The following is a 27,904-nucleotide window of genomic DNA, read 5'->3' as shown; positions in this document are numbered from 1 at the left end:
GGGCCAACGCAGCTGCCCCAGTTGTGCCCCCAGGCTCTCGGGGCGGGGGGCGGGGGCAGGCTGGCAGTGAGGGCGGAAGTAGTGGCCGTGGCCGACGAGGGGGGGGAGAAAAAAAAAAAATCCCGTCTGCCCTCAGTAAAGATGGCGTCCTGCCCAGACCGGAAGTGCCCCCACTCCCGGGCCGGAAGGGGCGGCAGAGAGGGCGGAAGTGGGCCGCACGTGGTTTCCGCGTGGCCGGCGCCGCGGCTGCTGTGTCCCGCCAGGCTCGCGATGGGCAAGGCCGGGAGGCTCCGCTCCGGGGCCGCCCGCAAGCTCCGGCGCTGGCAGAAGGGCCACAGCAGCGACAGCAACCCCGAGAGCCGCCGCCACCGCCTGGCCGCCCGCAGCCGCTTCTTCAGCCGGCCCGCGGGTGAGCGGGGGGCGCCGGGCTGGGGGCGGGGCTGGGGGGGCAGGCAGGGGGCGGGGATGTGGGAAGCGGGGCTGGGGGGGCCAGGCAGGGGGCGGGGCTGTGGGAAGCGGGGATGGGGGGGGCCAGGCAGGGGGCGGGGCTGTGGGAAGCGGGGATGGGGGGGGCCAGGCAGGGGGCGGGGCTGTGGGAAGCGGGGATGGGGGGGGCCAGGCAGGGGGCGGGGCTGTGGGAAGTGGGGATGGGGGGGCCAGGCAGGGGGCAGGGCTGTGGGAAGCGGGGCTGGGGGGGGCCAGGCAGGGGGCGGGTATGTGGGAAGCGGGGCTGGGGGGGCCAGGCAGGGGGCAGGGCTGTGGAAAGCGGGTCTGGGGGGGCCAGGCAGGGGGCGGGTCTGGGGGGACCAGGCAGGGGGCGGGGCTGTGGGAAGCGGGGGTGGGGGGGCCAGGCAGGGGGCGGGGCTGTGGGAAGCGGGGGTGGGGGTGGGGGGGCCAGGCAGGGGGCGGGGCTGTGGGAAGCGGGGGTGGGGGGGCCAGGTGGGGCTGCGGGACGCGGGGGGGCCGCACTCTGTCCTTGAGGGGCCTGGGGCACAAGCTACCCAGTCGATCTTCACACCCAGCTCCTCCTGGTGCTGGGGCCCCCAGGCTGCTCCCTGTGCGGAGCCCCTTTCCCGGGTCTCCTGTGGCGCTAGGTGGTGCAGGCTGGCCCCCCTGGGGTGCTTGTAAGGAGACGCTGGGGCCTGCAGGGGGTGGGGCGGTCCTTGGGGTCTGGCCCAGTGCAGCGCTGTGGCTCAGTCCAGTTTCCAGCTCCCTGGGGGACGGGGGAGGGAGTGGGGCGCAGCATGGGGCTGGGGGGAACAGCTTGTCTATCGGGGTGCTGGTCTCGGGGCAGAACTGACCCGCACCGTGCCATGGGGCCTGCTGCTGGGCGGTTGGCAGGCTGCGTCTGGCTGGCAGCTGTGGGATGTGTCCGCTGTCCCAGGTGGGGGTTGTGTGGGAAGATCACGGGCTCTGGGTCGGGGCCTGCCAGCCTGCGTGTCTGAGCGGAGCACAGCGGTCCCGATCCTGGCTGGGGCCTCTGGGTGCAACTGCACTGCAGCCAGTAGCACCTCTGTGAAGGTGATGCAAAGCCTGACGTGCCGGGCCACGGTCCCTGGACTTGAAAGATGCCAGGAAAACGTGCCCGGGTTATAAACCCCTTGGTGTCATGAGCGCCGGGGGGCAGTGCTGGGAACCAGACCTGGCACGACTCCTGTGCTGGGAGCTGCAGGAGGCCAAAGCACGGCCTGTGCCCTGGGGGTGTTGAAAACCCAGGTGCTGCGGGTAACGCTGGCTGGGATTTGTTTCTCTCACCCGTTTGGAAGCATCACCTCTCAACTTGGGGAGGGAAATGCTGCTCTGGCAACGCACGGTTACCTGCCACAGCCGGGGCCACAGGTGGTGAGAGCTGCCTGCTACCTTGGCGGGAATCAGAAGCTACCTGGAAACTGCCGGCGTCTCCGCATTGCACTGGCTAGGAGATGGTGACAGGGCTCTTGAGTTCCAGGACCCCCCTGCCCTGACACAGCACAGCCAAGCACGCCTAAGGCTTTGCCTCCTGAGGGGGAGGAGGCTGGGCTGGATGGGCTGGCCTGGGGTGTCTGCACCCCGGTGAGCAGCCTTATAGACCCCCTGCTCCCTCGCTCACTGCTCTGCCTCCTCGGTGGTTCTGGCCCAGGCGCTGCAGGCCTGGCCCAGCCCGGGGGACCCGTGCGAGGCCAGGTGTTGGGTGCATTGGCTGCATGGCAGTGTGAGGATTAGGGCGCCAGCCTGGGGGAGGGGAGGGAATTCGGGTGTTGGTCTGGCCGGCCCTGAGCATGTCCGTCCCACAGAGAAGAGCGACCTGACTGTGGATGCCCTGAAGCTGCACAATGAGCTGCAGTCGGGGTCCGTGCTCTCGGAGCTGCCGGGCCAGGGCGCCCAGCTCCGCATGGAGGAGGACGACGGACCCGCTGTCAGCGAGAAGTCCTCGCGCACCTTCCTGAGCGGCTTGAGCGACTGCACCAACATCACCTTCAGCAAAGTGCAGCGGTTCTGGGAGTCCAACTCCGCGGCGCACAGAGAGGTGGGTGGGGCGCTCAGCTTGCAGGCGGGGGAGACTCTGGCCTTTGCCTCGGGGGGGAGGGGGGATGTGCACTTGGGGCCTTTGTGAGCACGTTGCCCCCTGCCCACGGAGGGGGTGGGGTGGCGTGTTCTGGTGCCGGGTTCTTGCCCCCTGGCCTGGCCTGGACGCTGTGGAGGGGGAGGGGCGGTGTGTTCTGGGGCCGGGTTCTTGCCCCCTGGCCTGGCCTGGACGCCGTGGAGGGGTGGGGGTGTGTGTTCTGGGGCTGGGTTCTTGCCCCCCGGCCTGGCCCAGATGCCGCGGAGGGGGGGGGGCAGCGTGTTCTGGTGCCGGGTTCTTGCCCCCCGGCCTGGCCCAGATGCTGTGGAGGGGTGGGGCGGCATGTTCTGGGGCCGGGTTCTTGCCCCCCAGCCTGGCCCAGACGCCGCAGAGGGGGAGGGGCGGTGTGTTCTGGTGCCGGGTTCTTGCCCCCTGGCCTGGCCTGGACGTGGTGGGGGGGTGTGTTCTGGGGCTGGGTTCTTGCCCCCCGGCCTGGCCCAGATGCCGCGGAGGGGGGGGCAGCGTGTTCTGGGGTCGGGTTCTTGCCCCCCGGCCTGGCCCGGACGCTGCGGAGGGGGTGGGGCGGCGTGCGCTGGGGCCAGGCCTGCGTCCTGTGGTGCTCACCCGTCCCCTCCTGCATGCTCTCGCAGATCTGTGCCGTGCTGGCTGCGGTGACGGAGGTGATCCGCTCACAGGGCGGCACGGAGAGTGAGACCGAGTACTTCGCTGCGCTGGTGAGTGGTTGTTGTGTGTGGGGCAGGTCTCAGCGAGAGGTGGGGAGCAGCCTGTGCTGGGGGGCGCTGGAAGGGACTGTGACCTTCCCTCTGCACTGGGCTGTCCTGGGGTAGCTGGATGGGCTGCGTACGGCCAGAGGCTGCGGGGGTCTCCGTGAAGGGCCCTGGGTACTGTGGCAACAGAGCTCTGGCTAGGAGGGCCAGGTGCTGGACACCCCCCCTCCCCCTCCAGCTGTGCTCAGTGGGGCTGAGCCCTGGGGCAGGGGGGTGGTTCCTTCAGCGAGCCAGAGGTGAAGCCGTCAGGCAGTGTGAGTTTGAGGGACATGGACTCCACCATGGTGGGCCTGGGGGTGTCCAGCCGGGGGTCCCAGCCAGGCGGTTGCCGTGCATAGAGGGATGGGCTGGGGATCCGTGAGTGGCTCTTGGTGGAGCCCTAGAGGATGCCTGCTCTGCTATCCCTGCCATGGAGCGCCAGCTGGGTCATGGGCACTCCCTCCCGCTGCCCCTGTGCTCGCCCCGGCCGGGCCCGGCAGCGGGGTCGCCCGCCGCCCCGGCCGGGCCCGGCAGCGGGGTCGCCCGCCGCCCCGGCCGGGCCCGGCAGCGGGGTCGCCCGCCGCCCCGGCCGGGCCCGGCAGCGGGGTCGCCCGCCGCCCCGGCCGGGCCCGGCAGCGGGGTCGCCCGCCGCCCCGGCCGGGCCCGGCAGCGGGGTCGCCCGCCGCCCCGGCCGGGCCCGGCAGCGGGGTCGCCCGCCGCCCCGGCCGGGCCCGGCAGCGGGGTCGCCCGCCGCCCCGGCCGGGCCCGGCAGCGGGGTCGCCCGCCGCCCCGGCCGGGCCCGGCAGCGGGGTCGCCCGCCGCCCCGGCCGGGCCCGGCAGCGGGGTCGCCCGCCGCCCCGGCCGGGCCCGGCAGCGGGGTCGCCCGCCGCCCCGGCCGGGCCCGGCAGCGGGGTCGCCCGCCGCCCCGGCCGGGCCCGGCAGCGGGGTCGCCCGCCGCCCCGGCCGGGCCCGGCAGCGGGGTCGCCCGCCGCCCCGGCCGGGCCCGGCAGCGGGGTCGCCCGCCGCCCCGGCCGGGCCCGGCAGCGGGGTCGCCCGCCGCCCCCGGCAGCGGGGTCGCCCGCCGCCCCCGGCAGCGGGGTCGCCCGCCGGGCCCGGCAGCGGGGTCGCCCCACTCACCCCAGCTGTGTTGCCAGATGACGACGCTGGAGGCCGTGGAGTCGCCGGAGTCGCTGGCTGCTGTCGCCTACCTGCTCAACCTGGTGCTGAAGCGGTGAGTCGCCCCCGCCCACGGGTTAGTCTCACTGCCCCGGGGGGTCGGGGCCCGGGCAGGGTGAGGCAGGGGCCAGGGATGGAAACAAGGTGTAGGGGACAATGCAGGGTGCTGCTTGCAGGCTGGCTGGGCTGGGAGGAGGCATGGGGCTGCAGGAAGCATTGTAACGTGTGCGGCTCTGAGCCCAGGGGCCTGTGCGGAGCCGTGTGGCCGCTGATGGCTGGTGTCTCCGAGTTGAGCTGGCAGGACCAGCCGTGTCGGAGGGTCCCACTCACAAGGGGGCTCACCCTTGAGCTCCGGGGTGTGGAAGGGCTGGGAATCGCGGCTGGGGGTGTGGGGTGGAGGCAGTGCAGCGCATCTCCCATTGTCTCCCTCCCCGTTGCGGGCCCCCAGCCATGCTGACGCCCTTCCCTCCCTGCCCGCAGGGTGCCAGGGCCCGTGCTGATAAAGAAGTTCTCGGACACCTCCAAAGTGTTGATGAGCATCATGGCCTCGCAGGCCGGCAGCGGCCCCTCCTCCGCCCTGCGGTGGGTGAGTGCAGGACGTGGGCAGGGGGTCACTGGGGTGCGGCTGGCTGGGGGTTGTGAGCTGGGGCAGCTGGCTCGGACTCCCTGCCCTCAGCGAGGGTGTGACTGGTACAGAGCCATCCCCTTGTGCTGAGCGTGCGGGGGGGGAAGGACAGGGTGTGTCTCCCCCAGCATCCTGGGGTTCCTGCCGTCCCTGGATGGGTCAGGCTGGTGGGGGTGCTCGGTGCGGGGAAGGGGCAGTCTGACTTTCGGGGCTGGGGGGGTCAGGCGTGCGTGGGACGAGCAGCCTGACTTGGGGGACTGGTGGGGGGAGGCAGGCAGTTGCCCTGGCTTGGGAGGGTGGCACCGATACCCACGTGTCCCTGTTGGTCTCTCCCTGCAGGTGCTCTCCTGCCTGGCCACGCTGCTACGGAAGCAGGACCTGGCAGCCTGGAGCTACCCTGTCACGCTGCAGGTTTACCACGGCTTGCTGAGCTTCACGGTCCATGCCAAGCCCAAGGTGAGCCCATCGGGACCCTGTGGGGTGCCCCCTCCTGCCCCCCAAGTGGGGCCCTGTGTAGCTCTGCCCCAGTCTGCAGGATCTTGCTAGGGCCTGGGTCTGGAGCTGCTTGGTCTGTGCGATGCCTTGGGCGCAGGGGTCCCAGCCCCGCGGGGGCTAGTCAAGCAGGCGGGTGCACTCCAGGGGCTCCCAGCCCTGGCTCTCGCAGGTGTTGGCCTCCCTGATCCTTGGCAGGAGGCTGCCTGGGGCACCCCCTGCTCACCCCGCTCCCATGCTCGGCAGGTACGGAAGGAAGCCCAGCACGGCGTCTGTTCCATCCTGAAGGGCAGCGAGTTCCTGTTCGGGGACACGGCTCCCACACACCACCCAGCTGCACAGTCCACAGCCCGGTTCTGTGTGCAGGAGATCGAGAAGTCCGGAGGTACGGCAGGGATGGGGACGTGGGGTGCACAGCTGTGGGGGGTGCGTGGGGACCTGGCTGGGACGTGGGGTGCACAGGTGTGGGGGGTGCGTGGGGACCTGGCTGGGACGTGGGGCTACTGGGTGACTGCCGGGCTCTGGGGTCTGTGCTGGGCTTTTTGGACCCTGGCCCCCGTGCTGCTGCCCCTGAGCTGCATGCTGTGGGTTTGGTGTTGAGCTCTCGGGGCCCGGCAGCCCCTGGCAGAGGGGTTCAGTCATGGGGGCCTCGCTGGCCGGGCCGAGCAGGGGGCTGTTCTGTGTGTTCATCTCTGCCCCGTTTCCCAGGTACCAAGGAGGCCACCACCACCCTGCACGTCCTGACCCTGCTCCGGGACCTGCTGCCCTGTCTGCCCCTGGCCGCGGTGAAGACCTGCTGCGAGACCCTGCTCCGCGTCATGACCCTCAGCCATGTGGTGAGCAGCCGGCCGGGCTCCGGGAGGGAGGGGACCCATCACTGTCCTCGGCCCCCAGCTTCTCGCCCCGGGACCGACCAGGCGCTGTCTCCCGGCCGTGACACACCAGGGCTAGGACTGCACAGCGCCCGCTCCCTGCCGGCCTGGGCCAGCTCCGCGGGGTCAGGCAAGGGGGCCCTGCAGGGTACCGGGGTGTGTGTGGGGGACACCTGGACTCCATCTAGGACAATTCCGCCCCTTCCCGCTGGGTGCAGCGTTCGTGGGGCTCCCGGCTGGGGCTGGGATCTGCCCAGGCCTGTGGATCGAGGGGCCCAGTAGGGCAGCACCTTCCCCCATCGCTCCCTAACGCCATGTCCTTTGCAGCTGGTGACGGCATGTGCCATGCAGGCCTTCCACAGCCTCTTCACGGCCAAGCCTGGCCTGGCGTGCCTGTCTGCCGAGCTCAACGCCCAGATCATCACTGTGAGTGCCGGGGTGGGGGCAGGGGGGCTGAGGGATGGGGGCAGGGTCAGAGGGGAGGGGGCTGAGGGATGGGGGCAGGGTCAGAGGGGAGGGGGCTGAGGGATGGGGGCAGGGTCACGGGGAGGGGGGCATCTTTCACTGAGCCCGCCCCGCCCTGCCCTGCCAGGCCCTGTACGACTACACGCCCAGCGAGAACGACCTGCAGCCCCTGCTGGCCTGGCTGGCCGTCATGGAGAAGGCACACAGCAACCTGGCCAGGTAACAGGCTGGGCCGGGATCGGGGTGGCAGGGGTTCCCATGGGGGGTCGGGTGCGGGGGCCCCTGGGGATGGGGGGAGGGGAGCAGGGACCCCATGGGGGGTGATGGGAGGGAGAGCGGGGGCCCCTGTTGCAGGAAGGGGGGCAGCCGGGGGCTCTCCCTGGTGCTGGACCCTCTCTCTCTTGCAGGCTGCAGAGGGACCTGTGCTGGGGACACCTCCCCCGCCTCTTCACGGCTGCCGTGAGCTGCCTCCTCTCCCCCCACCCACAGGTGCTGGCGGCCGCGACCCAGACGCTCAAGGTACCGTGAGCAGCTGCTCCCCCCGTCCCGCCCTGGCCTGGCTATTCCAGCCCCCGCCACGGGGCACCAGGCTTTGCTCGGGCAGGCTGCAGTGGAGCGCTGCACGCTGGGATCTGCCCCACTGCAGCCTGCTCCCGTCCCTGGCCCGCATGGGGCTGAGGGGCGTGGCTAACCCCTCCCGTCCTGACTGCCCCCTGCAGGCTCTGCTGAGCGAGTGCGTTGCTCCCCACATGGCCGAGCTGGGGCCCGTTTCTGCCTCCGCCTCCCACGTCTGCAGGATGTTCAGGTGAGCGGGACCCGCCTGGCTGTGGGGCTGGGGCTGCCCCGTGGCCCCCTTCCCTCCCCACCTCCGGGCTCTTGTGCCTGGCCCACGGGGAGCCCCGTGTGATGGGTGCCGGGACAGTGTGTCCTGCAGTGACGGGCGGTGCTGAGCCCCGGGCGGTGCTGAGCCCCGGGCGGTGCTGAGCCCCGGGCGGTGCTGAGCCCCGGGCGGTGCTGAGCCCCGGGCGGTGCTCTCTCCCGTTGCAGGGCGGTGGAGGAGGGCTTGACGTACCGATTCCACGCGGCGTGGGCCTCCGTGCTGCAGGTGCTGCGGGCCTTCTTCGAGACGTGCGGGAAGCAGTGCCATCCCTTCATGAGGAAGGTAAGGGGGCAGGGAGAGCCCTGGGTGCTCGCTCGGAGAGGGGCCTGGGCTCGGGGCTCTGGGGCTGGGCCTTGCAAATGCTTCCCATGATACAGAGGCTGCTGAGAGTCGGTCGGTGGCGCTGGCTTCCCAGAGGTGGGCATTTGGGTGGCGAGTGGGCGCTTAAAGCCCCGTCCTGGGCATTCCAAGGGCCGTTCCAGGGTAGCAGGGTGGAGCGGGAGTCCAGCAGCGGCTTCCCAGACCCGGGCTGGCCTACGCTGCAGCAGCTGGCCCAGAGTGGGGGAGTGTGTGCATGGCACCCTGCTGCCCGGAGCCCGGGTTGCTATGGCTAAGGGGCTGCATGCCCCTGTGGGCCGACTCTGCCCTTCCTGCCCCAGGGCAAAGGAGGTTCCAAGTGCTGTCCTGGGGCCAGAGATCTCTGGGTAGGCTTGCTCCTGCCTCCTTAGTCCACCCTGGCTGGTGCTGGCTGCGCTCCTCTTCAGAGGTGGCTGCACTGGCATGGCCCCACCTAGAGCGCCTGGGGATCTGCTCTGAGAAGGTCTCGGACTGTGGCCAGGCGTGCGACTGTCTCAGTGGGGCGGGGGGGGACACCTGCCTGTGGATGGGGGTTGCTCTCTGGCACAGGGACCCTCGGGGAGGAGTCGGTGTGACCACCCCGTCTCTGCTCTGCAGTGTCTCCAGTCCCTGTGCGACCTGCGCCACTCCCCACACTTCCCCCACACCAGCGAGCTGGACCGGGCGGTGGGGGCTGCTGTGGCCAGCATGGGCCCCGAGGTGCTGCTGCAGGCTGTGGCCCTGGAGATAGATGGCACGGAGTAAGTACAACCCCCGGACGGCTGCAGGGAGCCACGGCTGGGCCTCACCCTCCTTCAGACAAACAGCTGGAGGGGTCCAGGGACCGGATCCCAACAGGGCTGTACCAGGAGCCCTAAACCTTTACGCATCCGCATGGAGTCATGGGGTCTGGTCTATGCCCCAGGCTGTCCCCAGTCTGCCGGGGGTGACCCCTTTAGTGGGCTGGACCCAGGGCCTCTCTCTGCACTGCAGGGGCAGGACTCCCCACCGGGCCTCCGGCACCAGCAGTCCCTGTCTCTCCCCGGGGCTCCCTTCAGCGAATACAGCCAGGCCAGACTCCTGCAGAAGGCTTGTGCTGTAGCTTTGAGTGTTTCCAGGGACACAGGCAGCCCCTTCCAAACAAGGGAACTGGCTATTAGTCCCCTGGCCATGGGGGCTGGAAGCCCTTCGTGAAGGCTACAGCACAGACCCTTCTGGGCAGCCCAGCCACGCTCCAGTGAACCTCCTGTCAGGCTGCGTCTGACCTCCTGAGCCAGTTCCCAGGTGTCACGGAGCCCCAGGGTCAGTGCTACAGCCCAGAAGGAAGAGTGAGACCCCTCGAGGGCCTGGCCCGCTGAAAGGTTTCTAAGAGCATAAGAACAGCCATGCTGGATCAGACCAGTGGCCCCTCCTGCCTGATAGCCGTTGCTGGCCCTGTCCTCCAGGAACTTACCGAGTTGGTTTTTGAATCCACTTCTACGTTTGGCTTTTTCAGCATCCCCTGGCAAGGAGTTCCACAGGCTAGCTGTGTGGTGTGACGTGCTCCATGTGGAGGTTCTCACCCTCCGCCCTGTTAATGTCATTCGGTGACCCCATTCTGTGTGTTATGTGAAGGCCCCAACCCCTCCTGGTCTCTTCCCGCCCCGCACCGCCCCGGCGCCTTCTGCACACCTCGGAACAGCGGATCCCCCGTGGGCGGGAGGGAGGTGCTGATCGGCGGGGCTGCCGGTGGGTGCTCACCACCCACCATGTTTTCCCCGAGGGTGCTCCAGCCCCGGAGCACCCACGGAGTCGGCGCCTATGAAGTGAAGGAGCAAATAACACATCCTTCTTCACTTTCTCTGCGCCAGTCACGATTTTATAGACCTGGATCGTCTCCCCCTGAGTCGTCTCTTTGCCAAGATGAACTGTCCCAGCTTTTTTAATCCCTCGTGCGGGAAATGCTCCATCCCCTTCATCGCTTTTGTTGCCCTTCTCTGCACCTTTCCCAGTTCTCACCAGGGTTCCCTCTAGTTTTTCCCACCCGTGTGCGGAATGAATTTTATGTGCACCAATATGGAAGCGACGTGTGACCCATCACCTCCATGTTGGTGCACGTAACAAAATTCAAGCGGCAGGAGTGGGGCCAAGGGGTATGGAGAGTGGGAGGGGGCGGGCTCTGGCGTGGGGCTGGGATGAGGGGCTCAGGGCTGGGGCAGAGGGTTGGGTGCAGGGGATGAGGGCTCCGGCTAGGGGTGCAGGCTCTGGGGTGCAGCCAGGGATGAGGGGCTCTGGGCTGAGGCAGAGGGTTGGGTGTAGGGGGTGAGGCTTTGGGGTGCAGAAGGGTGCTCCAGGACTACAGTGGGGAGAAAGGACTCTTCCCTCCCCCCCCCAGCTCTCTCTTCCCGCAGCAGCATCTGGGCTGGGGGGGAGAGGCGGCAGCTCTGCTGTGGGAGGTGCCCCTCCCCTGGCCCCAGCAGGTCTGGGCTGGGGGAGGGCCGTGGCAGGTTGGGGGCCCCTCCCCTGGCTGCGGCACGTCCCCAGGCGGGTTCCCTGGGCACCTGTGCAGCACTAAATGGGCTGCTGCACGGCCATGCAGCTTACAGAGAACGTAGGTTCTAATGTGTCTTCTTTGAGAGGGGGCAGCCAGGTCTGTACTCGGTGTTCATGGTGTGGGCATGCCCCGGATGTATATAGGGGCAGTATGATATTTACTGTCTAATTATCTCTCCCTTTCCTAATGATTCCTAACATTGTTCGCTTTTTTGACGGCCGCTGCACATTGAGTGGATGTTTTCAGAGAACTCTCCATGGTGACCCCAAGATCTGTTTCTTGAGTGGGAACAGCTAATTCAGATTGCAGCGTTTTGGACGCATAGTTGGGATTGTTTTCCGATGGGCATTGCTTTGCATTTGTCAGCGCTGAATTTCTCCGGCCATTTTGCTGCCCAGTCACCCAGTTCTGTGAGGTCCCTTTTGTAACTATTTGCAGTCAGCTTTGGACTATCTTGAGTAATTTTGTATTGTCCGCAAACTGTTGACCCCTTTTTCCAGATAGTTTGTAATGTGTTGAACAGCACTGGTCCCCGTCCAGACCCCTGGGGGACGACATCGCTGTTTACCTTGTTCCATTGTGAAAACTGACCGTATCTTCCTACATTTTGTTTTCTATCTTGTAACTAGTCACTGATCCGTGAGAGGGACCTTCCCTCTTATCCCATGACTCCTTACTTTGCTTAAGAGCCTTTGGTGAGGGACCTTGTCAAAGGCTTTCCGAAAGTCCAAGTAAACTATAGCCACTGGATCCCCGCATCCACATGCTTCTTGACCCCCTAAAAGAATTCCAGTAGATTGGTGGGGATTGAGTTCCCTTCACAAAAGCCATGTTGACTCTTCCCGAGTATATCACGTTTGTCGGTCTGTGTGTCTGACAATTCTGTTCTTTACTACAGTTTCAGTCCGTTTGTCCGGTACTGAAATCTGGCTTAGCGGCCGGTGTTTGCCGGGATCACCTCTGGAACCTTTTTTTAATAATCAGCGTCACACTACTTACCCTCCAGTCATTTGGGACAGAAACTGATTTAATCCAGTTAGCAGTTCTGCAGTTTCACGTCTCAGTTCCTTCAGAACCCTTGGGTGAATCCCATCTGGTCCTGGGGACGTATTGCTGTTTATCAGTTTGTTCCCAACCTCCTCTAGTGACCCCTCAGCCTGGGACAGTTCCTCAGATTGTCACCTAAGAAGCCTGGCTCAGGCGTGGGAATCTCCCTCGCGCCCTCAGCCGGGAAGAGCAAAGCAAAGAGTTCATTTAGTTTCTCCGCAGCGGCCTTGTCTGCCTGGAGCTCTCCTTTCACCCCACTGTCGCTTTGGCAGCTTCCTGCTTCCAGCGTAGGTAGTAGAGTGTTTGGTTTGTGTGAGCCTTTGGCCCGTTCTCCCGGACGCTGTTCCAGCATGGGGGGCGAAGCACCGATCCTGCGGAGCGCCCCCTGCTGCACCTCACCTGTGTGTTCCCTCCACAGGGAGACGCTGGATTTCCCCCGCAGCTGGCTCCTGCCGGTGATCCGGGACCACGTCCAGGGCACGCGGCTCAGCTTCTTCACCAGCTATTTCCTGCCCCTGGCGGCCACCCTGAAAAGCAGAGGTAACTAGTGGGGGTGGGGGAGGGCCCCAAGGCGAGGCGCAGCCATGCTGCAGGCAACCCCTCCATTCAGCCTGGTGCAGGAGGCAGGGGGTGTCCCCATACTGGGGGTGGGGTGAGCTGCTGGGGGACATGGGGGCTGTCCCCAGAAGGCATGTCCCCATGGGGCACTGAGCCAACATGGCCCCCGCAGGGCAGGCAGATGGGGAGCACTGGCTGAATAAACTGCACCCTGGCCCATCTCCTGCTGTGGGTTCAGAGGCCATGGTCTGGGTGCTCTGCTCCCCAGGGGCCCTGAGATCAGAGGCTGGTGGTGCCTTTGGTCTCTCAGACTCTGCTGCCCCCCATGGGCAGATTTGCCCCATCGCAGGTGGCCCCGGGACGCTCCCAGGGATGCCCCTCCCCGGGTTAACTCTGGGGTTGCAGTCTGCAAGTACCCACGCAGGGAACGGGTACGGGAGGGTGGGCGCTGCTGTCTAGCCGAGGAAGGCCTAAGGCGACCCGGGGCTGGCAGCTGGAGTGAGATATACCGAGGCAGGTAATCAGGCATGGATCTGTGCCAGGGCAGGGAATTAACCCTGGAACATCGCCCCGGGGCGGGTGGCTTCTCCGTCACTGACCATGTTTAAATCCAGGTGATCGGCTCTGGGGTCGTTGCGGGGCTGGTCTCTGGCCTGAGCTGTCCAGGGGTCAGACGAGTGGGTCCCAGTGAGCCCTTCTGGCCGCAGGGTCTAGGCACCCCCTGCAGCCCTCACGCCCCCCTTGTCTCTTTGCTGCAGCCGTGGAGCTGGCGCAGGCCGGGAGGAGTCTGGAGTCCAAGATCTATGACACGCTGCAGTGTCAGGTGAGAGGCTCAGGCCCTGGGGCTCGCAGGGTGGGGCTCCCAGGAGCAGGGGCCTGCAGCTAGGCTGGCTGGATCCTCGCGAGGGGCGGCTCTGCCATATCAGGCTGGTGTCCCCTCCGCCCCTTCACGCACCTCCTTTACCTTTCAGATCTGGACCATGCTGCCTGGCTTCTGCACCAGGCCCACGGACTTGGCGGCCTCCTTCAAAGGGCTGGCACGGACGCTGGGCACGGCCATCAGCGAGCGGGCAGACCTGCGGCTCACCGTCTGCCAGGCCCTGCGCACGCTCATCAGCAAGGGCTGCGAGACAGGTAAGGGCCGGGCCCTCGGGTGCCCCCGGCAAGGGGGCTGGGCCACTCGGCAGGTGGAGGGGCACATTGCTGGGGCAGGCACGCATCCTTCAGCGGACTGGGAGCTGCAGTGCGGCAGGGCCGAGGTCCAGTCTCTAGGGCCTTCAGTCCGCCCTGAGCCCCCCAGGGTGCTGGAATGCCCAATGGTCTTTCCCATCTGGGCTGGATTCTGTCTCTCCTTCTCCACTCCTGTCCCGCCGTGTCCCGTCCTCCTCCTCCCCCCCCCCCCCCCCCGTGGATCCCAGGGTTGTGGGAAGGTGTCACGGAGTCCCTGGGCGATGCTCTGGAACTGCTCCCTACGAAGCCAGTCAGGACTCTGGGGCAGTCGCCTTCCTGTGAGCAGCCTGTCTGCAGGACACACAGCTCACACAGCTTCCACCTTCCTGGGTCTGACCTCAGAGCATTCAGCATCCTCTGCCCCTCTGTGCGCCTCCCACAGCCAGTCCGCCCAGGAAGGCTCCTGGGGAAGCCAGAGGGTCCTGCACCCCAACTTCGCAGTCAGACGTGACTCTCAGCTAGCCAGTGAAACAGAAGGTTTATTAGACGACAGGAACATGGTCTAAAACAGAGCTTGTAGGTGCAGAGAACGGGACACCTCAGCTGGGTCCATTTTGGGGGGCAGTGAGCCAGACAATCCCGTCTGCACTTCACTCCATTTCCCCAGCCAGCCCCAAACTGAAATTCTCTCCCACCCCTCCTCCTCTGGGCTTGTTCCTTTCCCAGGCCAGGAGGTCACCTGATTCCTTTGTTCTCCAACCCTTTAGCTCTCACCTGGCAGGGGGGAAGGGCCCAGGCCATCAGTTGCCAGGACACAGGGTGTCGGCCATTCTCTGTGTCCAGACCCCTGCACACACCTGCTCTCTAGGGCTCTGCAATGATCATACACCCTTACCCCACTGTCACGGAGTCCCTGGGCGATGCTCTGGAACTGCTCCCCATGAAGCCAGTCAGGACTCTGGGGTAGTCGCCTTTCTGTGAGCAGCCTGTCTTCAGGACACGCAGCTCACACAGCTTCCACCTTCCTGGGTCTGACCTCGGAGCATTCAGCATCCTCTGCCTCTCCGTGCGCTTCCCACAGCGAGTCCGCTCAGGCGGTGCTCCTGGGGAAGCCAGAGGGTCCTGCACCCCAACTTCGCAGTCAGACGTGACTCTCAGCCAGCCAGTAAAACAGAAGGTTTATTAGACGACAGGAACATGGTCTAAAACAGAGCTTGCAGGTGCAGAGAACGGGACCCCTCAGCTGGGTCCATTCTGGGGGGCAGTGAGCCAGACAACCACGTCTGCACTTCACTCCATGTCCCAGCCAGCCCCAAACTGAAAACCCCTCCAGCCCCTCCTCCTCTGGGCTTTGTTCCTTTCCCGGGCCAGAAGGTCACCTGATTCCTTTGTTCTCCAACCCTTCAGCTCTCACCTTGCAAGGGGGGGAAGGGCCCAGGCCATCAGTTGCCAGGAAACAGGGTGTTGGCCATTCTCTGTGTCCAGACTCCTGCAGACACCTGCCCTCTAGGGCTCTGCAATGATCATACACCCTTACTCCACCCCCTAGATACTTAAGAACTGCCTAGGGGAAACTGAGGCACCCCCACACTATTCAGAGGAAACATTAAGAACAGTCCCACTTCGTCACACCCACCCCCTAGATACTTAAGAACTGCCTAGGGGAAACTGAGGCACCCCCACACTATTCAGAGGAAACATTAAGAACAGTCCCACTTCGTCACATCTCTCCCCCCTTCGAGATCGAACTGAGCGGGGTCACTTTAGCCGGTGACCTGGGGAAGTTCGAAGCCACCAATGTTCCCATGGATGCCCCAGCATCTCTCCCGTTCCTTGGTAGGAGTTACACCAGGCCCTTCCAGTTTCACGCCCTCCCTTAGGTCAGGGGTGGTCGATAGCACTTGCAGGCCGCATGTGGGAAGGTTTATGCAGCCCATGCCCTTTGGCCACCCCAAGAATGTCTCCCCATTGACCATCACCTTCTGCTCCCACTGGAGGTCCGGGGGGCCTGGCCCCAGGAAACTCCACACAGACATATAGGTTGGGGTCAGGAGTGGGAGCCTGTCCACATCCCCAACCACCTGGCTGACGGAGTCTAAGGCCTTGGGACCCAGCAAGGGAGCTAGACACCGGGGCTTTTCCGCAGGGTCCCCTTGGTTCAAATCGCCAGCCTGCTCAAAGGCAGTGAGGTGGGCATCCACACCCCCCCCCTCCTTAACCAGGGGAAGCAATTTAGTCTCGAGGTTCCCTGCGGAACTGGCCCCCCGGGATCTATCCCCACTCACCCCGGGGAGGTCCCCTAGGCCTCTCCGCCCCACCACCGCCAGTTCATGCTGCTGCTGCTTCTGCAGCTCTTTCTCGGGCTCTCGCTGTCTCCCACGGTCCTCTTGCTCTCTCAGACTCAGCTGCAATCCCGTCCGTCTTGATCCCCCGATGGGGAACCCGATCATGAAGACCCTCGTCTGGTCGGGGACAGGAGTCTTGGCGATGCCTGGCTCCCGCTTCAGCTGCTCCCAGATCCTGCTATAGCCCCAGTTGGGGTCAGGAATCTGTTCCTTAGAGCGGTCATCCTCCTCCAGCTGCACGATTAACTCTGCTTTGGTGAACTTTCCAATGCTCAACCCTCTCTTTCTGCACAGGGTTACAATGTCCTTCTTAAGGAGACGGTGACAGGCCATCACTCCGCTCCTCCCAAGTTGTTGTGGACTCACAGGCCCGTGTGTTCTCAGCTCCCCACGGTTTCCAGGGAGAACCCCTAGTGTGCCAGCCCTTCTCAAGGTCACCACCTCTTTGCCAGGGTCGAGCTGCAGACTCCTCCGCCCCTGAGACTGCTCACTGCAGTCCCCAGGGGGACCCCATTACTGCACAGTACTTCTCGCTGGTCACACACTCCCAGGGGTTAACCGCCCCCCGAAACCGCTCCTCTCTGAGCCTTCAGCAGGCCTAGTCCTCGGCAATCCCCCTTCGTGTTACTGCTCCCCAGTCACTTACTGCAGGAAGCGCCATCCACGGGGTGCAGTACATCCCACCGCTGCCACCAGTTGTCACGGAGTCCCTGGGCGATGCTCTGGAACTGCTCCCCATGAAGCCAGTCAGGACTCTGGGGTAGTCGCCTTTCTGTGAGCAGCCTGTCTTCAGGACACGCAGCTCACACAGCTTCCACCTTCCTGGGTCTGACCTCGGAGCATTCAGCATCCTCTGCCTCTCCGTGCGCTTCCCACAGCGAGTCCGCTCAGGCGGTGCTCCTGGGGAAGCCAGAGGGTCCTGCACCCCAACTTCGCAGTCAGACGTGACTCTCAGCCAGCCAGTAAAACAGAAGGTTTATTAGACGACAGGAACATGGTCTAAAACAGAGCTTGCAGGTGCAGAGAACGGGACCCCTCAGCTGGGTCCATTCTGGGGGGCAGTGAGCCAGACAACCACGTCTGCACTTCACTCCATGTCCCAGCCAGCCCCAAACTGAAAACCCCTCCAGCCCCTCCTCCTCTGGGCTTTGTTCCTTTCCCGGGCCAGAAGGTCACCTGATTCCTTTGTTCTCCAACCCTTCAGCTCTCACCTTGCAAGGGGGGGAAGGGCCCAGGCCATCAGTTGCCAGGAAACAGGGTGTTGGCCATTCTCTGTGTCCAGACTCCTGCAGACACCTGCCCTCTAGGGCTCTGCAATGATCATACACCCTTACTCCACCCCCTAGATACTTAAGAACTGCCTAGGGGAAACTGAGGCACCCCCACACTATTCAGAGGAAACATTAAGAACAGTCCCACTTCGTCACACCCACCCCCTAGATACTTAAGAACTGCCTAGGGGAAACTGAGGCACCCCCACACTATTCAGAGGAAACATTAAGAACAGTCCTGCTTTGTCACAGAAGGTGCCAGGCGTGAGCAGCTGCATCCCTCTTGGGGCGGTGGGTGAGTCCGAGGGCCCTGGGTGCAGACCCTCACTGCTCTGTGCCCCTCCCCAGACGCCGAGCGGGCGGAGGTCGGCCGCTTTGCCAAGAACTTCCTGCCCATCCTGTTCAATGTGTACAGCCAGCCGGGGGATGCTGGGGAGAGCGCAGCCCATCGGCGCTCATTGCTGGACACCGTCCGCACGTACCTGACAATCACTGAGCAGCAGGTGAGGCAGGCGGGGGCCCGGACCAGCCCTGTGGGGCAGGGGGTAGCTTTGCAGCATAGGGCAGCGCAGCCAGCTGTAACGATGGCCCGGGGAGCCCATGGAAGCAGCTCCCTGCGGGGCCTGCCGCAGAACCAGCTGCTGGCATCTAGGCGCTGCGGAGTCCAGGCCTCGGGATGCTGAGTGACCATGGCTGGGGGGGTCATTCCCCCTGCCAGGGGCCTCACAGAAATGCTGTGTCTGGGTAATGCCTCTGTGCTGGGGAGGAGCACACCCCAGGGATGAGGTATTGAATTCCCTCTGGAGCTGGCGCGGGGCTCAGCGAGGACCCTGGGGAGCTGCCCTGGGGGGCTCAAGGCTCCGCTGCCTGAACTATTGGCCTTGCTCAGGGGCTGCCGCGTGCTCGCCACCTCCTGCGGGCCAGTGGGCAGAGCCGTGCTGAGCGGGGGTTATGCGGGTGGGGTGCGACCCCGAACTGATCCCGGGCCGGCGGCTCGTCCCCTCCTGCAGATGGTGTGCGGGTTCCTGGAGAAAGCCAGCGAGAAACTGACCAGCCCCGAGAGCACCGAGTTCACCAGGTAATGCCGCAGGTTAGCGCTCTGCCTGCCACGCCCCTGGGCGCCCCATCCCCGGGCCTGGGCACAGCCGAGCTGCTGGGGGGCACTGCACAGACCGCTGGAAGGGACCTTCTGACCCCCACAGTTCCTCCCCTCCACAGACTCATCCTGATCCCCCTTCTGACTGGGTGGGTTGTTTGCCCTGCTGGTGCTGGGGGGCTGGCCTGGAGCCTGCCTCTGCTGGTGGCTAGGAACGTCTCACTCGCGGTGGCGGTGTGGTCCTGGCCAGTGCGCGCCCCCCCCCCCACTTGTTCTCATTGCTGCTGGGCGGGGGGCAGCGTGGCGCTGAGATCCTTCCCCCCAGCAGGGAGCCGGGCAGAGTCCTGGGCATCCCACCTCCCCTCCGCTAACCCCCTCTGCTGCAGGCTCTCCATCCTGGACCTGATAGTGGCCATGGCGCCCTACACCGACGAGTCCTCCCTGGGTGCCCTCTACCGCACCATCCAGCCCTCCCTGCAGGTGAGTCGCCCAGGCTGGGGCTGGGGCGGGAGGGGACTGGGCGCCCTGCGAGGGCCTCCAGGGTGCTCCACTTCCGGCTCCCTGATCCCTCCATCCCTCGCTGCAGGCTCTCTGGAGGGGGCCTGGCTCCTGACGCCTCTCCCTGGATCTGGGGAGCGGAGAGGCTCTGCGGCTCGGGGGTCTCTGGCTGAGGCTCGCTCAGTGGAGCGGGGGTCAGGCTGGCTCTCGGGGGGAGAGGTGTGGGCAGGGGCTTGGCTGACGCCGTCTGGTGCCGTCTCCCCACAGAGCAAGGAGCATGGCATGCAGAAGAAGGCGTACCGCGTGCTGGAGGAGGTGTGCGCGGCTCCCCGACTCCCCTGCCAGGCCTTCGTCCGCAGCCACCTGGCGGAGCTGAAGAGAGATCTGCTGGGCTCCCTGCAGAGCACTGCTTCCCCTGCCAAGAGGGTGAGCTGGGGCTGGGGGCAGGCGATGAGGAACCTGTGGGCGTGGGGCAGACGGCATGGCCCGGGGGGAAGGGGGGGCGCACAGGAGTGTCTCTGGATCTGACCGTGCTGCCCTGCTCCCCTCCCCAGCCACGGCTGAAGTGCCTGTTCCACATTGTGAAGCAGCTGACGGCTGAGCACGAGGACTTCGTCGTGGCCCTGGTCCCAGAGGTGAGCGGGGGGGGCTTGGCCCCTGGGGCTGGGGGGTTCCGGGGGGTGGCACGCGCAGCCGGGCTGTTCTATGGGAGCGGGCTCCTTGCAGAGTGCTGCTAAAACTTGGTGCAAGCGGCGCCAGTGGCGGGCGCCGGGGGAGCGGCAGCGGGTGCCGGGGGGGCGCCGGGGGCGGGCGCCGGTTCTGATGGTGTTTGCTCCGCCAGGTGATTCTCTGCACCAAGGAGGTGTCGGTGGGGGCCCGCAAGAACGCCTTTGTGCTGCTGGTGGAGATGGGGCAGGCCTTCCTCCGCTTTGGCCCCACGCCGCAAGGTAAGGCATCCCTGCCCCCTTCCCTGCCTGCCCTGCCCCCTTCCCTGCCTGGGCCCTGCTCCCGGCCCGCTCTGGACCCCTGGGTCCTCCGATTTCCACCCCCATCCATGCCAAGGCCTCTCCAATGCTCATTCCACCAGCCCAGCCATATAGCTGCTTCCAGCCCCCTCTGTGGGAGGCCCTGCCTACCCCTCTGTCCTGGCCCCGTGGGGCGCAAAGGCCTGTCCTGCACGGCCCCGGTGGCCAGCATGCCTTCCAGTCCCCTGCCCGTGCTGTGGGCTGCAGTGGGGCCTGCCGGGGCCGGGCACCAGGGCCAGCCTGGCGGAGGCCCCCAGCGGAGCCGGGAGGCCTTGGAGCTGCCACGGGGCCGGGCCGAGCTAACGCGGGGCCGTCCCTTCCCGCACAGGTGCCATGCAGCGGTTCCTGCTCCTGATCTCCGCGGGGCTGACGGGCTCGGTCACCATGGTCAGCTGCACCGTGCTGGTGCTGACCTGCCTCCTCTTCCAGTTCAAAGGTGAGGGGCTCTGTGGGGAGGGGTGGGAAGGGCTGTGCTGGGGCGGGGGCTGGAACCCCAGCTGCTCGCTGGACGCAGGGCTCAGCAAGGGGTGTCCGACTCCCTGCGGCTGGGGCAGCCCCCGGGCACCTCTGCTGGCGCTCGCAGCCGGGCCTGGGGGTGGGAAGTGCCCCAGCCGCGGGGGCGCTGGGTGCACATGGGGAGCACCGTCGGGGCCTGCTGCACCCCTGGGCCAGCGGCTAGGGGCGCTGAGGCTGGCCAGAAGGCGGGGCGAGAGGGAAGGCCCTGCCCCATGGCTAAGGGGTCTGGCGCTGAGCACAGGTCGTGTTGGGCAAGCGTGTCCTGAGCCAACTCTCTCCAGCCTTCTCCCCCGGCTCCACCCCCCCGGGGCTGCTGCTGCCCCGGCCTGGGGGGCTGGGGGGACCCCGCTGCCCGGCCTGAGCCCTGTGCCTCTTGCAGATCACATGGGGCTGGCGGTGGTGGAGCAGCTGCTGCACAACGTCTGCCTGCTGCTGGGCTCGCGCACGCGGGACGTGGTCAAGGCCGCCCTGGGCTTCCTCAAGGCAGCCCTGCTGCTGGTGGATGCCCAGCTGCTGGCCAAGCACGTCCAGACCATGGTGAGTTGGGGTCGGGGGGGGCAGGCCGGGGGGCCTCCAGAGAGGGAGTGGCTGCCTTTAGAACAGGGTCCCTGCCAGGCGTCCGTGGGTCCTGCCCACAAGCTGGGGGCACATGGAGGGGCCCTTCCCTTGCTGTGGCTGGCTGCCTGCCCCATCTAGGGCCATTGGAGCCCAATCCTGGCCCTGAGGTGGATGCTGCCAATCCCTGTTCCTAGTGACCCACGCGAGGCCTGCCCTGCAGCGTGGGGGCCCGGGCGAGGCTCCTTTCCCACAACAGCTGACGGGTCACTGCGCTCCGGCCGACTGCCCAGTGCCTGGGCTCTGAGCGCGTAGGGAGAGCACCCGCTGTCAGGCACCCACCCAGCGCCAGCTTCCCCCTCCCAGCTGGCAGGGGAGGGTGGCAGGGCTGTGAGAGCTTGGGGGGCAGGGGTGACCGTGCAGGGAGGGTGAGGCCTGGCTGGGGAGTGCTGAGCAATGTCTGAGGAGTGGGGCCCATGGGCAGGGGGAGATGGTGCAGGGGTGAAGTGTGCTGTCCCATGGGGGTGGGGGATTGTGGTGAGGGGAACATGCATGCTGTCCCTGGAGATCGTAGGGGGGTGCCTGCACATTCTCTTGTGGGGAAGGGGATGGGGCGGGCATGCTCTGTCCCAAGTGGGGGGGGGGCAGAGGATGGGGGGTGGGGGGGCACTGTCCCAGGGACGGGGGGTGATGGGCGCTGTCTGGGGAGGGCTGGGGATGGGGGACGCGTGCTGTCCCGGGGACTGGGGGTGACGCGCTCTGTCCCGGCAGCTGGAGGCCGTGGGGCGCCTGACGGACGACATGCGACGTCACTTCCGCATGAAGCTGAGAAACCTCTTCACCAAGTTCATCCGGAAGTTCGGGTGAGCGGGCTGGGGAGTCGGGGGGCTGCGGGGCTTGTGCTCGGGCCGCAGGCCAGCCGGGGGGCTCCAGCGCATGGGCTGTCCCCTGGCTTTGAGCTGGGCGGGGGGTGCATGTCTGGGGGAGGGGAGGGGAGGCTGCTCTGTGTCGGGGGGTGTCGATCAGGGGGCTGTGCCAGGCTGGGGGTTGCTCAGCTCTCTCTCTCTGGCCCCAGCTTCGAGCTGGTGCGGGGGCTGCTGCCCGCCGAGTTTCACAAGGTGCTGCTGAACATCCGCAAGGCGGAGGCCCGGAGCCGCAAGCAGCGAGCCCTGAAGCAGGCGGTGGCCGCGAGCGAGGAGGAGGTGCCGGTGCAGCCCAGGGGAGACAGGTACTGCGGGGAGGGCAGCCCATGAGCCCAGGGCCTGGCACGTGGGGAGCCTCTGCCAGCCACGGCGCTGCCTGGCTTGTCCCTCAGGAGACTTGTGGGGCGGGGACACCTGGGCCCAGGCTTGGGTTCCTCAGGAGTTGGGGAGGGGGGTGAATGACGCCCCAGGGCCTGTGCTGGGGGATGGCGTGGGGTTGAGGAGGGGTTCTCGTGCCACAGGGCCTATGCTGGGGGTGGCATGGGGCTGCGAGGGTGTCTCATGCCCCGGGGCTGGGCTGGGGGGTCTCGTGCTGGGCACTCTGCATTGGCCTGGCACAGCACCCTTTGCCGACTCTCTCTCCGTCCCAGCATGGAGGAGCTCCTGGCCGACTCAGACTCGGAGGAGGAGGAGGGCGAGAGGCGCGGCGGCAGAGAGCAGAGGAAGCAGGCACGGCAGAAGAGCCAAGCCTGGCTGAAGGAGGGCGAAGGGGATGAGCCCCTCAACTTTCTGGACCCCAACGTGGCCCAGAGGGTGCTGGGTAAGGAGCGGCTGATGGGGCCCAGCATTGAGCCGTGGCAGGACATGGCTGTATCAGCTCGGGGACCTTGGCCGTTGCCCCTGCTGTCCGGGCCAGTCCCCGTTGCCCAGTGCACGCAGGCTGGGCTTTGGGGGGCTGTGCACGGTGGGGATAGCCATGGGCATGCCCCAGCTGGGGGTGGGTTGGGTGGCTGGCCGGCCGTGTTCCCAGCCAGGGCCCCTCTCGGCTCGAGCTGTGTGTGCCCCGGGCTCCCTAACCCCTCCGTCTCTCGGCTGAACCAGCTACGAAGCCGAGCAGCGGCAGGCCTAGGGGAGCGAGCCATGACTTCAAGGTGTCGGCGGACGGGCGCCTGGTTATCCGCGAGGGTCCCGAGGACGAGGACGACGAGGGAGCCAAAGGTACCGACCCGGGTGGAGAATGCGGGGACCCGGCTCCCCCACACCTCCTCTGGAGGCTCAGCAACCTGCTCCGGGTTCACCTCCTCCCACCCAATGCTCCACGTTGGGCCACCCCCTCCCTGCCCCAGTGCCCGCAGCTGGCATGCTGTGTGATGGGGCGTGGGCCCCGGAATGTCTCCTGGCCCTGGGCATGGGGTCTGGGGTCACCCCTCTGCTGGGCTCATGGCAGCCTGGGCAGTGCTGGGACAGTCTCACCCCGGGCGGGGGCGCTCTTTTGAGCTGTGGAGCTGCCCGGCCACACCCACCTGGTGACATGGGGCAGCCATAGCAGGCAGGTCTCCCCTTCTGGCAAAGGCGCCCTGGGGCCCCCCCAGCAGCCCTGCTGGGCACAGCAGCAGGGGAGCTGTGTCCATCCCTGAGCCACCCTCCATCTGGCTATGCCGAGGCAGGAGGTCCCAGCCCTGGCTCCCGGCTCTGACCCAGCTGTTCACTGCTTTGCAGGAGTGGATGAGGAGATGGCCGACCTGATGCAGGAAGTGGGGATCCGGAGCGTAAGTACCAGCACTTGCCCCCAGGGCCGGGGTAGGGCTCCGGCCAGTCACGCCCTGCGGCCCCAGTGGGGGCTCGTTCCAGGGGAGAGACTGGGACCCGGGGCAGGCCCTTGTCTCTGCCTGAGGCACAGCCTTGTGGGCAGGGCCTCGCCAGCAAAGCAGATACCCATGGTGGGGATGGCGGCGCAGAGGGATGGGGGGAGCGGGGGTCCCAGCTGCTCCTGGCTGAGCTGCCCTCTCCCTGCAGAAGAAGGCTCAGAAGCGCCGGTTCCGGGAGGAGGTGGAGGACGAGGAGCCGGAGGACGGGACCCAGGCGCACTACAAAGGTGACTCCAGGCTGCGTGGTGCTGGCTCCAGCATGCGTGGGGGCTGGCCGGCCCGCTGCCCCCAGCCCCTGCGCCGCCGGCCGGCTCCCCGAGGGCGGGGCGTCCCGAGGCCTCAGCGTTGGCTCCCGCCCCCAGCCCCTGCGCAGCCGGCCGGCTCCCCGAGGGCGGGGCTTCCCGAGGCCTCAGCCTTGGCCCCAGCCCCTGCGCAGCCGGCCGGCTCCCCGAGGGCGGGGCGTCCCGAGGCCTCAGCGTTGGCTCCCGCCCCCAGCCCCTACGCAGCCGGCCGGCTCCCCGAGGGCGGGGCGTCCCGAGGCCTCAGCGTTGGCCCCAGCCCCTGCGCAGCCGGCCGGCTCCCCGAGGGCGGGGCGTCCCGAGGCCTCAGCGTTGGCTCCCGCCCCCAGCCCCTGCGCAGCCGGCCGGCTCCCCGAGGGCGGGGCGTCCCGAGGCCTCAGCGTTGGCCCCAGCCCCTGCGCAGCCGGCCGGCTCCCCGAGGGCGAGGCGTCCCGAGGCCTCAGCGTTGGCCCCCAGCCCCTGCGCAGCCGGCCGGCTCCCCGAGGGCGGGGCGTCCCGAGGCCTCAGCGTTGGCTCCCAGCCCCTGCGCAGCCGGCCGGCTCCCCGAGGGCGGGGCTTCCCGAGGCCTCAGCCTTGGCCCCAGCCCCTGCGCAGCCGGCCGGCTCCCCGAGGGCGGGGCGTCCCGAGGCCTCAGCGTTGGCTCCCGCCCCCAGCCCCTACGCAGCCGGCCGGCTCCCCGAGGGCGGGGCGTCCCGAGGCCTCAGCGTTGGCCCCAGCCCCTGCGCAGCCGGCCGGCTCCCCGAGGGCGGGGCGTCCCGAGGCCTCAGCGTTGGCTCCCGCCCCCAGCCCCTGCGCAGCCGGCCGGCTCCCCGAGGGCGGGGCGTCCCGAGGCCTCAGCGTTGGCCCCAGCCCCTGCGCAGCCGGCCGGCTCCCCGAGGGCGAGGCGTCCCGAGGCCTCAGCGTTGGCCCCCAGCCCCTGCGCAGCCGGCCGGCTCCCCGAGGGCGGGGCGTCCCGAGGCCTCAGCGTTGGCTCCCAGCCCCTGCGCAGCCAGCCGGCTCCCCGAGGGTGGGGCGTCCCGAGGCCTCAGCGTTGGCCCCAGCCCCTGCGCAGCTGGCCGGCTCCCCGAGGGCGGGGCGTCCCGAGGCCTCAGCGTTGGCCCCAGCCCCTGCGCAGCCGGCCGGCTCCCCGAGGGCGGGGCGTCCCGAGGCCTCAGCGTTGGCCCCAGCCCCTGCGCAGCTGGCCGGCTCCCCGAGGGCGGGGCGTCCCGAGGCCTCAGCGTTGGCTCCCGCCCCCAGCCCATGCGCAGCCGGCCGGCTCCCCGAGGGCGGGGCGTCCCGAGGCCTCAGCCTTGGCTCCCGCCCCCAGCCCCTGCGCAGCCGGCCGGCTCCCCGAGGGCGGGGCGTCCCGAGGCCTCAGCGTTGGCCCCAGCCCCCAGCCCCTGCGCAGCCGGCCGGCTCCCCGAGGGCGGGGCGTCCCGAGGCCTCAGCCTTGGCTCCTGCCCCCAGCTCCTGCGCAGCCGGCCGGCTCCCCGAGGGCGGGGCGTCCCGAGGCCTCAGCGTTGGCTCCCGCCCCCAGCTCCTGCGGCTGGAGCTGGGTCCTGGGTGGGCTTTGGGTCCCTGCGGGGGCGCTGGGCTTGGAGCCTGGTTCCAAGGCTGGGCTCAGTCACTGGCACACCCTGGCAGCCCCGGGGATCGCCCCCACCTTGCCCACGGCCTGGGGCAGAACTCAGGGGTGTGGGATGCCCAGCTCTGTGCTGGTTCCTGCCTCTTGCCCTCCCCTGGGTAGGGACCATGAACCGGGGCCCCCCCTCCCAATCTCAGCCCCGGAGCTGCATCTGATGCACGTTTGCTGCTATTTTTCAGCTGGAGGCTCCGGCATCCACCGGCGGCTAGGCGCAGGGTCGGCGCTGGGGGCAGACTACAAGGCCAAGGTAAGGAGGCAGGAGGAGTCACTTTCCATGGGCTCTCAGGGGGGCAGGCTGAGGGGGCTGGGGGTGGAGTAAAGCAGATTCCGGGGGGGGATGGGAGGGTGTCGTCCCCCCTGGCTGCAGGGCCCCGTCTCCAGGGGCTTTGGGGTCTGCCCTGGGAGGGAGCAGATGGCAGGGCAGTGCTGTTGCCTGGCACCCCCCCTTTGCAGCGTGTGGGCTGGGGCACAGCTGCTGTGCTGCCCGAGGCCCTGCACACGGCAGGAAGAGTCGCCTGGGGGCAGTTTCCCAGCCTGGAGCTGCAGCATTTCCCTGGCCATGGGTGCAGGGGGCCCGGCCCTGGGGCGCGTTCCCTGGGATTGTGTCTCTGCCCTCACGGTCTCCTGGCCTGGTTCCCTCCCTGGAGCAGGTCTCTGCAGGGCTGGCATGGCCCAGCAGCCGCCCCTGACCAGGTGGACTGCAGCCCTGCTGCCTGGTCCTGGAGGTGGCTACAGCCAGGCCGGGCTCTGGGCTTGGTGAGAGGGGTGGGGCTGGACCCTGCTGGCCCCGTGGCTGCATCGGGGCCCCCTGCCCAGGGCTGTCAGCATGCCTGCCCCGACCTGAGTGTGCTGGTTTCTCACCCTCCCATGTGCTCCCCAGAAAGGCCGAGGTGACGTGAAGAAGAAAGGCCGGCTGGACCCCTACGCCTACATCCCGCTGAACAGAGCCAAGCTCAACCGAAGGTGAGGCTGGGGTGGAACTGGAGTGAAGCCAGGAGTAGATCCCTGTGCTCCGTAACCCTGTGCGTGGCCCTGCCAGCCCCCCCTGCTGGGAGAGGCCGCGGCTGGAGTAGCCAGGAGCCCTCCCCCCCCGCCAGTGCCCTGCCCCCCTCCCCACAGCGCCCCCTGCTAGGAGAGGCCGCGGCTGGAGTAGCCAGGAGCCCTCCCCCCCCGCCAGTGCCCTGCCCCCCTCCCCACAGCGCCCCCTGCTAGGAGAGGCTGGGGCTGGAATAGCCAGGAGGCCCCCCCATACACACACAGCCAGTGCCCTGCCCCCCTCCCCACAGCGCCCTCTGCTAGGAGAGGCTGGGGCTGGAATAGCCAGGAGCCCCCCCACACACACATAGCCAGTGCCTTGCCCCCCTCCCCACAGCGCCCTCTGCTGGGAGAGGCCGGGGCTGGAGTAGCCAGGAGCCCCCCCCCCCTACACACACAGCCAGTGCCCTGCCCCCCTCCCCACAGCGCCCTCTGCTGGGAGAGGCCGGGGCTGGAGTAGCCGGGAGGCCCCCCCATCTCACACACACACACACAGCCAGTGCCCTGCCCCCCTCCCCACAGCGCCCTCTGCTGGGAGAGGCCGGGGCTGGAGTAGCCAGGAGCCCCCCCCCTACACACACAGCCAGTGCCCTGCCCCCCTCCCCACAGCGCCCTCTGCTGGGAGAGGCCGGGGCTGGAGTAGCCGGGAGGCCCCCCCATCTCACACACACACACACAGCCAGTGCCCTGCCCCCCTCCCCACAGCGCCCTCTGCTGGGAGAGGCTGGGGCTGGAGTAGCTGGGAGCCCTTCCCCCCCCTCCCCCCCACACAGCCAGTGTCCTGCCCCCCTCCCCATAGCGCCCCCTGCTGGGAGAGGCCAGGCGCTCCCCAGCTCGGTGGCTTGCTCTGAAGCTGGCTTTGGGCAGTGCCCGCTCTAACCTGTGCCCCCTGCTCCTGCCCCCGCCCAGGAAGAAGGCGAAGATGCAGGGACAGTTCAAGGGGCTGATGAAGGGGGCCCAGCGGGGTGCGCAGACCGGCCGCAAGCACCACCAGAAGGAGCGTCGCGTGTGAGGTGGGGCCCCTCAGGGCTTTGAACACCCCTTCTCCCCACACCCCCTGCCATCTTCGAAGACCCTCCCAGGCCGGACGCTGTTCCCTGCCCGCCCAGAGCCCTGTCTGCCCTTCCTGGGGCTGGTGGTTGGGGGCAGGGCGGGGGCTCAGCGTGGCCCCGGCAGGAGGAGATGGACACTGATGGTGCGAGATTTGTTGGGAGCCACCCGTGCCCCCCTTGTTCCGGACACGGGTGGGCTCCCAGCTGCAGCTGGGCCCTCTGTTTTGGGGAGGAGGAAGCTGCCTTGGCACGGAGCCAGGCTGGGGAGTGGGGCGAGCCAGTGACTGGCTGCATTGAACCAGCATGGTGAGAAATAAACACGGTGCCCACCTCA

General features: G+C 67.6%; 1 protein-coding gene across 1 annotated transcript; it reads left to right on the top strand.

Moving 5' to 3' along the window:
• Positions 1–205: 205 nt before the first annotated feature.
• On the top strand, positions 206–27,904 carry RRP12 (ribosomal RNA processing 12 homolog). Its single transcript, XM_048857249.2, has 34 exons — positions 206–409; positions 2,274–2,506; positions 3,193–3,276; positions 4,464–4,540; positions 4,966–5,071; positions 5,450–5,566; positions 5,849–5,987; positions 6,311–6,438; positions 6,802–6,900; positions 7,067–7,158; positions 7,347–7,458; positions 7,659–7,744; positions 7,987–8,101; positions 8,774–8,916; positions 12,154–12,275; positions 13,052–13,116; positions 13,265–13,427; positions 17,428–17,582; positions 18,090–18,157; positions 18,562–18,655; positions 18,941–19,099; positions 19,228–19,308; positions 19,515–19,620; positions 20,027–20,134; positions 20,594–20,751; positions 21,541–21,632; positions 21,845–21,997; positions 22,343–22,512; positions 22,794–22,910; positions 23,412–23,461; positions 23,709–23,787; positions 25,663–25,730; positions 26,364–26,446; positions 27,428–27,904. Exons 1-34 carry the CDS (start codon positions 271–273, stop codon positions 27,528–27,530), a joined length of 3,864 nt encoding a protein of 1,287 aa, XP_048713206.2. The 5' UTR covers positions 206–270; the 3' UTR covers positions 27,531–27,904.

The sequence above is a fragment of the Caretta caretta genome, chromosome 7 (assembly GCF_965140235.1).
Source record: "Caretta caretta isolate rCarCar2 chromosome 7, rCarCar1.hap1, whole genome shotgun sequence".
Taxonomy (NCBI): Eukaryota; Metazoa; Chordata; order Testudines; family Cheloniidae; genus Caretta; species Caretta caretta.
The sequence above is the reverse complement of the archived record's forward strand: the minus strand, read 5'-3'. Positions and strand labels throughout refer to the sequence as shown.